Genomic DNA, 12,472 nt, shown 5'->3' on the forward strand with positions numbered 1-12,472 from the left:
ATATGTCCAGTCCCCCAACCTTTCATATCTCCGGTCTGCTACATTTCCTTCGTCGCTGCTCTATTACAAGGACTTCAGCTCTGTGTGCAGAAACTTGTTTTCCACTGGAACCACTGAGTCTGTTTTCCCTTTGGTGGAGGCAGTGTGGTGATGGTGCTGGGTGATGTGTGTGTGTGTGTGTGTGCGAGGGTTTGACAGCACTGCTCTTACATTACCTTACTTCCTCTTTTCTACCAGCGTAGCGGGGGAAGGGAGAGGAACTTATCTGTGGGCCTTTCATGCCACAGTGATCCCAAGTAATCTAATTCAGCCTTCCTCTTTCTCGCTTGTGTGCCTCTCTCATATTGGTGCATGCAGATTGCAAAAGCCTTCTGTGTGTGTGTGTGTGTGTGTGTGTGTATAAGAGAGAGGGGAGAGAAAAGGGGACAGAGGAAGACAGAGTTAATGAGTTCTGAATGTGTCTGCATGTATAAGTATTTGTGTTGTGTGTGAAGCAGCGTGGAGTGGCTGGAGATGCTGTGCACCTTGGGAAGCCGCCTGCGCCGGAGAAGCACTCGGAGGAAAATGAAGTAGAAAAGCGAAGAGAATGTGTGCGGCTTCGCGATGGAGGGAAATAAAATGAAATGAAGGCGTCCCCGTCAGCCTCTTCTCCAGAACAGTCAGATGACGAAAATGGTTGAAATGTTTGTATCAAAGGTGAACGCTGATCGCTGAACTTTATCACTGTTTCCACACACTCCCTGACATGACAGCAGCCGCTTCGCCGACTCACTGACAGGCCCTCTGAACGCAACAGCCAATCAAGATACACGAGACATTACACAGACTTACATACGTTTCCTGGAGACTCACCATAATCATAAAAACTGCTTGCCTACCTCCTTAATCTAAAACATAATATAACCCTTAATCTAAAACTTAATCTAACCCTTAATCTAAAACATAATCTAACCCTTAATCTAAGACTTAATATTAAACATAATATAACCCTTAATCTAAGACTTAATCTAACCCTTAATATAAAACATAATATAACCATTAATCTAACCCTTAATATAAAACATATTATAACCCTTAATCTAAGACTTAATCTGACCCTTAATATAAAACATAATATAACCCTTAATCTAAGATTTAATCTAACCCTTAATCTAAGATTTAATATAAAACATAATATAACCCTTAATCTAAGACTTAATCTAACCCTTAATCTAAAACATAATATAACCCTTAATCTAACCCTTAATATAAAACATAATATAACCCTTAATCTAAGGCTTAATCTGACCCTTAATCTTAAACATAATATAACCCTTAATCTAAAACTTAATCTAACCTTTAATCTAAGACATAATCTAAACCTAACTTTATCCCAAGTGTTCACCCTTAAATTTAATGATTTATGTTAAGGGGACTTGCGTTTTGTCCCCAAAAGAAAGGTGAGTCCACACAATGTGACTCTGTAAAGAGATTTATGCCCCCATGGCATGAGTAACACATGTACACACACACACACACACACACACACACACACACACACACGCATGTGCACACATGCGCGTGCACGCACACACCCACTTCATCATCTGTTTTAGTACACATGAAGCACTATTCATCTTGGCTCCTGGGAGGCTCCTGCCTAAATTATCCTGTCCCTAATTGATTTAGCCAAGTTTAGCAAATAATGTAATATCAGGTTAATTGAGATGGATATTTGCCACAGTGAAAAAAAAAAGTTGCATGATTTATAGTGAGCTGTAAAATCCTTCTGTGTAAAATGAGCAGAGAGAAGTCGCCAGCAGGTTCAGAACTGATGGATGAGGGCATGCTAGATTTTGGGGGGGTCTGATTTTACACCACAGCCAAATGAAGTCAGCGACATAGAGATTTGACTTAAAATATGTTTTTCATTGAACAGGCAAATTATTTTTATGAGCAGAGATAATCATGCAAATCATCTTTGCAGTTTTTGTCAGTGGAAGATGTGGGAGAAAGCTGTATATTCCTAGAAGCAAAGCGAGCATCAGTGACATGACGACTCGAACAATACCGCAGCATTAAACACACAGCTTCAATTATCCTGAGAACGGATCAGTGGGTGAGGATGCGCCGCATTCCTCTGAATCCAGGAACAGCCACCCACACGGATCTATCATCTACACAGCTACGGGCAATGCTTAGAGAATAGCATTGACACAACAGTCAGGTATGTATCATGCAGATCAGAAGCACCGAAATAGAAATGAATGCAATTTTTGTTTCAGTAATCAGCGCTGATGTGACAGCACGTCTTTCTCTTTAGGCAACACAATTGATGTCGCTCATTTTTTCACCTGAGCGTTCTCGGTCTAAATCAGAAGCGGCGCTCTCTGTGTCGCTGAGAAGCTGCAGAGATGCATGAAAGGCTCTCTGTGTGACGTTCTATAGGGGGAGCTTTGGTTAATCTACACAACAGAGTACCTGCGCCTCGCGGAGGGAGACAGACGGCTCCAGGCTTGCCCTCAGGCCAGAGCCAGGATCCAGACCCCATCTGACGCCTGCTGGGAGCTACAGATGCTCTCTCCCTGCCCTGCTCCTAACAACACTCTGCGGGCTCAGGCCCACATTACAGCACTGCCTCCTCTGTCTGGGCGGCAGCGATGGAAGATGCATTCACATCCTTTGAGTTAAAGTCGTAACACAACCATCGAACCACTGAGCCGTTCAATCATGATGCTGTTACCAATCCACCTGTTTACCTGTGGAATGATCCAAACAGGTGTTTTTGGAGCGTTCCACATCTTTCCCAGTCTTTAGTTGCTCCTGTCCAAACGTGTTTGAAACGTGTTGCTGCATCAGATTCATAATGAAGTATGCATGATGGCCTTTCAGAGTGTTTAATGTCTGTATTACATGATTATTGTTATTACAGCATGTTTGCAGCATAGTGATGGAACTGGTCAAGGCAGAATTCAGTAGTTTCAGAGCTATTTATAATTTGTTTTGAGTTTTTATCTATTCTGGATATTTTCTTCGTTGAAGTATTTTCTTCTGCCCTTTCTTTGTTTTGTTTTGTAAGAACTGGGTCGCACCACACACACCTCAGGCTTACATATGCAGGCAGACAGGTGTGGGACCAGCATGCACTGGGGTCTACTGTTCTTCTGTACAGTACAAACTCACATTTTGTTTGTAAAATCTTGATCAGAAAATGTTGTAACTGGAAAATATAGCTGTCAGATTTATGTCATGGAGTAAAGAAGTGCAATAGTTCCCTCTGAACAGGAGTCGCAGTACAAAATAGCAGAAAATGATACTACTCAGATAAGGTGCAAGTACCTCAAAATTGGATTTATGTGCAATATTTGCATATATGTACTTAGTTACTTTCCACTACTGCCAAATGGTGGCCTCACTCACCATGGACAGCGGCACGATGCCTGCTAGGTCCTCCTGCGCCAGGCGGATCTCCGTCTCAGCCTCTTGTGTGGTGGCACGACCGGCCGGGTACTCCACCTGCCAGGCCATCCAGCGGCTACCCAGCAGCTCTGGAAAGCTTTCCATTTTCAGGTCCACCTGGAGCACCCTCTGAACTCCCATCTCAGCCCTGCCAGAACAAAAGAGAGCGTCAGTGGGTGGTCGGGCAGATGGCTGAGCGAGAGTTTGAAAAAGAAGTGTGTGTGTGTGCTCATGTGAGCTCATTCAGCCCACTGTCTGCTCTAATGATGACAAACAGTAAAGGCTGATGAATGTTTCTGCGGCTGAAATCTATGACGTTTTACCAGCATTCAAAATGTCAAGTCCCTTTGTCCCTTCTGCTTTTTAAAATAACGTCGCTCCCATTTTCTTCCCATCCTTCTCACCTTTTCCACAGGTGATGTGCTCTGTAAATAGAACCTATAATCTTGTGGCTGCGCCTCAGAGCAGCTCAAAGGAACGCTCCTCCAGGCATCACCCCCGCCGAGGGGTGGATGGTCGGGTTTGTCACCGGTGCCCTTGTTTGCCGTAGCAGAGTGTAAATATACGGCACGCTTTGGCACGATCCACGGCAGGCCTGAATTAAGTCAGACAAATGGAGAGCGTTGATAATAAAATTTCCCATGGCGCCATAAGTCTCCGGTGCTCAGAGTTTAAATATAGCTTGGAGGCAGGAAAGGTCAGCTTTACACGGGAGCCGGAGGAGATGGGAAATGGCACAAGATCTGTTAGCCACGTCTTGCGTGTCAAATGGCAGGACTCTGGGCCAATAAATTTCATGCACGGTCTCTGTGGCACACCGGCACAAAACAGCATCTTGTAATTTGAACATGGTGAGGGGGGGAGAGACAGAGAAGAGCAGAGATGAGTAAATCCACAGGCTGCTTTGTTTGGACAGGAGGATGCATGTACGTGTAAGCAAAAAAACAGCCACATGATAGGTTGTCTGTGCAGGAATGTGTTCAGCAGTAACCTCTAGTTGCCGTGGTAATTAGTCAGCTTTGACTTATTCGAACATACATAATGTACTTAAAGGTCCAGTGTGAGGGATTTAGTGGCTTCTAGTGGTGAGTTTGCAGATTGCAACCAAGTGAATTCCCCTCAGCTCACCCTCCCCGACTGTGGCCGCTAAAAACGTGAAAAATACAAACGCCGCTCTCTGGAGCAGCGTTGGGTTCGTCCATTCTGGGCTACTGTAGGAACATGGCGGTGCAACATGGTGGACGGCGTGGAAAAGGACCTGCGACCGTTTCACATCTTTAAGCCTGTGAGATGCAGATCCTGCAAAACAGGACGGAGGAAAAGCCAAATGTCAAGCAAACAAACCGCTGTCGTAAAAAGAGAGGAAACGCGTGTGGTACATCTTGGAAAGACAACGGAGCAAATGTATAACATCTTAAATTATGAATCGGGGACTAAAAACAGTAAAACGATAAATAATAGAAAGAGTGTTATCCGCTGCTCCCATATTCACACAGATCTGACACTATTTCCTCATCATTCTCACATTTTTCAGCTTTACTGTGAGAGAATGAAAGATTTGTTGCACAGCAGAGCACAACAACCCAATTTTTACATCCAACAGAGGTGTGTATAAATAATTAAGATGACAACCAAATAACTTGTGTCACACTTTATAACAGCGTACCAATCAGAGTCCCGAGCCGGCGAAGGAATAGTACGACATCACGGACTTACGTAACTGTCCCACAGCGCTGTGGAAAAAGACAGATGCTTATCTCTGCTCGCGAGGTTTATCAGGCAAACGGTGTTAACGGACGATCAACCGAACGTCCACGAGTAAACCTCTGAGCGCTCTGCAGCCAGCGAGCGTCAGGCAGGACCTGTGTCAGACAGCAGCCCCGATGGCCTACTTTCTACAGCACAGGCAGACGTCTGCTGCAGAAAGGTTGCTCTGGCAAACATCACACACTTTATGTAGGCAACGAGACTGACAGGGGAAAGAATGAAAGTGACTGCGCAGCAGAAAGGTTTGCTTCTACTGTACAAACACCAGCGAGTGCAGGAGCTAAACTCCCACCTTCACAGAGTTACAGGGCCTCCAGAAGAAACAGGAGAAGTTGACTGTTATTAGCTTTTTTCCCCTTCAGAGATGTAAAATATTTCCCTCCTCACATGATCCAGTTGGCAGAGTTTAACAGCAGCTGCCAATGCTATGAATTTTATGAGGTTTTTATAATTCCTCCTACAATAAAAAGCCCAGCAAAATACTGAGGTTGTAAGGATGTGCAGCGTCGGGTCGGAATAGTCCTTCTGCTTCGTTTTTAACACGCAAACATGCGGCTAAGTTTGCATTTTGTGACAGAAATATCCAGCTTCTGAAGACCTGAACCTGGTGGAGCGCACACCACGTCTCAAGGCTGAGTCCCTCCCGCAGAGGCCCGGGTTCAACTCCAGCCCGGGCTCTGTGCTGCATGTCATCCCCTCTCGCACTGTCCCCTGCCTTCCCTGTCTCTCTCCAGCTGTCGCTGTCTAAATAAATAAAGCAGAAATGCAAAAAGAAAAAAGAAAAGAAAAAGACCTGAAACGATGACAGCAGTGTAAAAACGAAGTGAAGGGACGAGAGGGAATGTAATCGTGAACAGCTGAGATCAAGCAGCAGAGAAATGCAAGTATAAAAAATGAAATCAGTTCACTTTGACCTCGGTTGGTGACATTTTTGCATGCAAGCCACGGTGTACCGAGAATATCTGCAGGTGTGTGTTCGTGATTTGAGTAAAGAATCATGAAATCCATGCACGAAGCTGTGACTATAATAAATAAGTACTAAATGTTCATGGTGAAATCGGTGTATTTATGGCATTTTTACGATGACTCTTAAAAGCCAAAGCTGCTCCTGGTTGTATATCTCGCTGGCCAATATGTTGTAAAGCAGAAGGGAAAAAGTGGGAACAATAAACAGACATTTCGGGCTCTTTACCTCACAAAGGAAGCCCGGCAGCGGTCGGTTTTTGATTGCACTTGACCCCCATTGACACACGTCATAAAATGAAACCTGACGGAAACGTCGGTGTCAGGGTGAATGTGACTCAGTCGTCGTGTCGCAGACATCGAGCGCACGCGGCGGCGTGCCATCCTGAGCCGACCTCCCCTCTCCAAGTCAGCTAATCACATGGCTCGCTGGGGGAAACTGTTCATTTCTCTGTCACTTCCAGCATGGAGTCTAATTCAATTAGCAACAAAGGGCCCGTGGATGCGTGCCACACAGCTGGTCTCAGCCCGATAATTATCTGTAAACTAGCTGCGGTTCGACTAAATCCGAGGCCAGACAGATGACCGGGGGGCAGCCAACAGGCAATAGAGAGGGGCTCGGTGGAAGACAGGGCCTAAAGCTGGAAGCAGCTGGCCCCGTGGCTTTAGAGACCGGACTCGAGAGGAAATCAGACTTGACAAGGTGCTGCCCGAGACAGCTGACGACTGACTCGCTGAGAATAGCAGAGAGATGGCTGAGAGGATGCTGTTTAGGCACATTCGGGATGCCCATTAATCACAGTGACACCGGCGGATCTGTAGGACATGCGGTGACACACAATAAAACACAAGTGAGTAGCCGAGCACCGTAATGTATGCATTTAAGATGCTATTTGTAGCATTTTTATACATCAAAATGACAACATCAAGCCAATTGTTGACATAAATAACAGAGGCAATCGTGACGGCTGGTGACAGCAGCCTCTCACTCCACCGGCGCTGTCAGAGTTTAGACGTTACAATAAACCCTGTTTGCTTCCTGTCACAAAGATAATGTTGCATCATGGCCGAATACAGAAGGTTTCCAAACAAAGTCAACCTAAAATTCACTGTGAGTAATTACAAGCCGTCATTTTCTTTGTTGGCTGCAGAACTTACATTTCCTTTGTGGTGTCGTTTCAAGTCCATTGTTAAAAATTAGTCAAAGCTAAGCATCCAGGCTACATCAGACTGCACTCTGCAAATAACTTTCAGTATTGATTAATCTGCAAATGTGTTCAGTTCTAAAGCCCACAGTGATTCCTTGTTTTTGGACAAACAGTCCAAAAGCTGAAGATACTCAGCTCACAGACAAACCTGACAACTGAGCTGCAGCAACAGTTTGAGAAAGAAAACAAAGAAAGGTGCCTTAAATGATCAATCAGTCAGTTAGAATTATTAATAATACTCAATCAAATCGATGAATAACCAGGCGTTAGCAGGTAGCTTTCAGGTTTAGATTCAATTCAAGAGTCTTTATTGTCATTGAGCATGTCAATGAAACTTTCATTGCAACCCCCATGTTAGGAACAGATAGTAAGAAAAATAAGAAGATTAGAAAGAATAAAATTAAGATAACTACAATAAAATAAAATAAACCAACATGCAATAAAAATATTCGTAAAAGCAATTAAAAATATACCAGAATGAAAATATACTAAACAATCAAATATACTAAACAATAAACAATAAAATATGGAAGTGAAATGTGCAACAGAATAAAATATACAAGCAGAATAAAAACACAAACATCTTCCACATGTCCTTTCAGAATCTATTAAATCCAGACATCTATTGTTCAACTTCTGTCTTCACTAATTAAACAGTTTCAAAAGCTCTTTGCAAAGGTGACTGAGCTCCATTTTATCTTGATGGAGCATGCCAGAGAGATATTGAGTTCAGGCTGCAAGAAGGTTAAAGAAAGATAGATTTAAATGTCAAAATGAATAAACAGACGCGGGACAAAGTTATTGGACGAATTTCCTCTTGAGCAGATTTCTCTAGAGAAAGAGCTTGAATTGAAAGAGCTCCTATTGTTCCATTATCAAACTCACTGTGTCATCGTGACACTCCTTGTTTAATCTGTGCCTGATGCGATAGGATCCGTGTGATCCGATGGGGATCGGAGAATAAGGGACGGAGCCTTTGTGGGATAAACAAAGCGACATTTTCAGGTCCAATTTCTTCATTTTAAACTTGCAGCTCGAGTATTCTTCAACATCTCGTGGTGTCATCGGAACATTAGAACGACAGAACCACGTCTGGCCAAACATTTGTAGCTCGGGACAGACTTCTTCCTCTGTTTTATGGACGATACGCTGAGTAAGACTTAGAGTCCGTACCATGAAGGGCCAAAGCAAACAGCAGAGCAGCAGGAAACGCAGCTGAATCACTGCAACGAGAAATGCTGAACGGAAACAGAACGATGAAGATGCATAATGCAGGCCGGCAGAACCAGTGGAGATGTGTGTGTGCGTGTGTGTGTGTGTGTGAGGCGGGGGTCTCATGCGAACTCTAAACTACTTGTAGAGGGAAAAAAAATAATCAAATTTGTGGCTTCAGTGGTGCTTGAAAACAGCACCCTCAAACTCTGCTGTTCTCATGCTCCGTCACCTGGAACAGCAATAAACCAGTCAGCACAATGAAGCCAGGACACACACACACACCCACACACACACACACACACACAGCTATGCATACATGTATGAGCGTACACAGGATAGCCTGTACACCAGGGCATCCATGCATGAATCTGTGCCTGCACACACACTTGGACAAACATCGTGGACTTAATCACACAAGAATCTAATACAAATATCAACATGCAACAAGATAGCGGTCGCTTCACGCACAGGCAAACAGATATTGGTATTTGTCAAAGGCACAAAGCAGCACGTGAGTTGGTGGAATCACATTTTTATGTGTAATTGTGTCATCGAGCTATGAGAAATCACAACAGCAGTGGAGCAACAATCAGTACGAGAGCGTACGTTTTAGGGACAAACAACATTTATTTTCACGATGGTTTAATCTGCTTAAATGTCCATCACAGTTTCCTCCATTCCAAGGTGAAGTCCTCCACGGATTACAGAATCCTTCTCAGCTTCTTTAAAATCCCCAAATCTCTAGAAAAATACTGGATCAACCCAGCGATGTTTGTCTGCTAAATTAGTCCCATTAAATAGAGGATTAAGGTAAATGGGAAGGACAGATGGACACATGCACAGCAGCTGAGATATATTTCACATGAAATGACGGCAGTAATAGTAAATGAACACGAAGAGTTCAGGTTAATACGACTGTTTATTCAAAAGATATTCGATACAGAACAGTCTGGACCATCGGAATGAATAACAGCTAAGTCCAAGTCAAATTTGTCGAAGCCGTGGGTGAATCTTTGTTCTCAGCCTGAGGGAAGCCCGTGAGAGGTGAATTACCTCCAGCAAGCATCAGCCTGCATCAGAGCCTCTTTTTCGGCCTGATTTCTGAAGCACAGTCCCTCTGCTGGGGGAGTCCTGATCAGAAACCAGAGTCCCATTCTCACGGTCCTCTGATTAGCTGCTCTGCAATCAAAGCCGATCCCTCAGAGCCCGAATAGACTGTAATCACGGCTACGCTCGAAAGCCAAAATGTTAACGCAGACAACAGAAAAAACACTGCGTACGAACTGGAGCTTTCGTATTATTCGTATTATCGCTCTCATGATAATAATTATTACTGGGCTAGTTTCACAGAGGAGTGTGTTTGAGTGGGGGGCTGCAGAGCTGCACAGGAAAAATGATCAACTCCAGCATGTGAGAAGGAAACCTGAGTGCGAAGCCAGGAGTGGTAAGTCCATTACTGTCTTTATATACCAGAAATAAGTTTTTTTTTAAAAAGTACACACAGGGAGATAGAGGAACGAGACGGAGAAAGCCAAAGGGTGGGACGTGGGGGCTGCAGAGTTGGGATAGAGTGTGGGAGTTGAAGCACCCTCAGACGCCCATACCCAGCGGACCTTTTCAATTCAGCCCTGTCCAGAAGAGACGGAGAGATAGTGACGGGTGGAGAGAAGGTGCAAACTCCCCCCGAAACACTGTCAGATAAAGGCGAGCCAGGAACGAGAATAATAGTGATAAATGTCAGCAAGGTGTAGCTGCCTCCGCGGCGCTGGAGGTTCATGGTTATGCAGACGGAGATATATTGTATGTAGTGGCCACAAGAGAGCCGGGGCAGGTAGACGAGAGGGAAACTGCGCAAAAAAAAAGTGTATTGATTTGGAATATGTGGCAGATGAGAGTGAAATGTTTATTGCGCTCATCGTCTCATGGTAGAAAGTGAAGAAGCAGAAAACTGACCCCTCCTTACAGAGAGTCACCGTGTTCAAAAATCGCACTCGTAGCATTAAGAGGCGTCTTATCGAGTTCAAGTGTGCCTCAGTTTAAAAAAAAAAGCGCCACTCCAGGTTAGACACAAAGTGAGAGGAGAAAAACCTTTTATTCGCTTTCATCTGACAGCAACAATACATCCCTGCAGCCTGCGAGTGCTCCTTCCATCCTCTCCTGGAGGTGAGCTATAAAGATCCTTCTGTACAAAGTGCCTGCCGACGGATCCCGCAGCCACCGGCGCCCGACATTAACTCGTCAATATGACATTTAAAACTACGCCTATTTTACATTTGATTAAACTTCAGCACCAACCTGCCCCTGAATGCATGGGTGTGTGTCGGCCCTGTGGGCGTATGCGCATGCAAGTGTGTGTGTGTGTGTGCAGGATTCCTGCATTTCAAACATGTCAAAGTGTTTCCCACACGAAGGCTGCAGCGCACTGGTGATACAATCACGAGCCGGAGCATCCCTCATGTTGCTATCATTTCCTCCAAGATACTAAACCAATACCTTTGATTTATGGGGCGTCAGCTGACATTCATTTACACACCTCTGAACTGGCAGAACAAAAATAGCAGAAATACTACACTGGGCTGTTAAAAGAAGCTCTCTGTTTTACAGGCTGTGTTGGGGACGTGGAAATGTCATGAAAAAATATAGATTCTGCTAACAGTCTTTTAACATTTACTACAGGAAGCATAAATCCTTGAACGCGTCTCTTTCTTGGCACACAAATTCTTCTTCCTCCGTGTCATGAAATGATTTCCTGAGCGTTGCAGCATTTGCAGTTTGCACAGTGGCCACTGATGTTAGACAGGAGCACAAAACAGTCTGCATCTTTTAAAGAAGAAAGCACTGTTGTGACATAAAATGATCGATTTTTCTGGAAGCACTTTGGCAATTAGTTGTGTAAATCTCATCCTGAGGTAAATACATGCTACATCCTCGCTAATCACCAGAGGATAATAACCGTAAAGGTCGTCTGTGCAACTAGATTATTGCAACCTTTATTTACGTTTCTTGTCAAATTGTTATCTAATGGTCATATATGTGGTTTTCGGGGTCACTGGCCATTGTTTAGTTAAGAGGACGTGTTGTGTTCGACTCCTGATCGGCGCAGCAGAACCAGAGATAATCGTCAGATTCGGACGTGTTCTCTTTGTGGCGGCTTGCGTAGATTTGAACCCCACAAACCCAGATGTTCCTTCACGTTCAAACCTGTAGTCTTCAGGCCAGGTTGTGCCAAATGACGTCACTTGAGGCACTTAATCAGATCACAGCTCCCTCTGGAGTCACAGAAGTCGTTATAGATCCTGGCAGCAGCAGCAGCAGCAGCAGCAGCAGCAGCGCTGCCCAACACCTTTAATGTGGAAAATCGCTAAAGCTCCTTCTTCTAAATCTGTATTTTTCTCTATTTTCTGCTTCTTTATGCTGCTCCTCAACAACACACTTTCCAACATTACATATAATTTATTTAGAGAATATGATGCTTTGTTATAGATAAAAATATCCAACAGCAGACCGACAATCAAAATGTTGTATGTGCACATTAATTAATCACATATATGAATAATCCAATAATGTAATACATAATGATGTGACACTCATGTTTTTGCCACTTTTAGTATATTTTACTGATTATACTTTTATTTAATTTTTTTATTCGATTTGTATTTTTGCAATGTTTGAATACGTCTGCCACCACTCTTCATGACAAACCACAGAAACCCAGTAAAATCCAGTGTGCTTTGTTTTTTGTGCATTGTTGCCACCTTTCACAAAGGTGTTATATAAGACATATACATTAAAAAGTGCTGTATGTGACACTGTGGCGTCCTCGGGATCAGCGCACTGAGCATGAACCTCAGTGTTGTCGCTTTGTTTGGTTTCCTGTCATC

The 12,472-nt window shown here is 43.9% G+C and overlaps 1 protein-coding gene across 1 annotated transcript in view; it reads right to left on the minus strand.

Annotated features, from left to right (window-relative positions):
• Nucleotides 1–12,472, minus strand: part of si:dkeyp-14d3.1 (transmembrane protein 132C) — a 101,838-nt gene that overhangs the window by 34,964 nt on the left and 54,402 nt on the right. Inside the window, exon 4 of the mRNA XM_041936499.1 lies at nt 3,400–3,586. Within this exon, the coding sequence (XP_041792433.1) occupies nt 3,400–3,586 (187 nt within the window). The remainder of the gene's footprint in view (nt 1–3,399; nt 3,587–12,472) is intronic.

The sequence above is a fragment of the Chelmon rostratus genome, chromosome 5 (assembly GCF_017976325.1).
Source record: "Chelmon rostratus isolate fCheRos1 chromosome 5, fCheRos1.pri, whole genome shotgun sequence".
Lineage (NCBI taxonomy): Eukaryota > Metazoa > Chordata > Actinopteri > Chaetodontiformes > Chaetodontidae > Chelmon > Chelmon rostratus.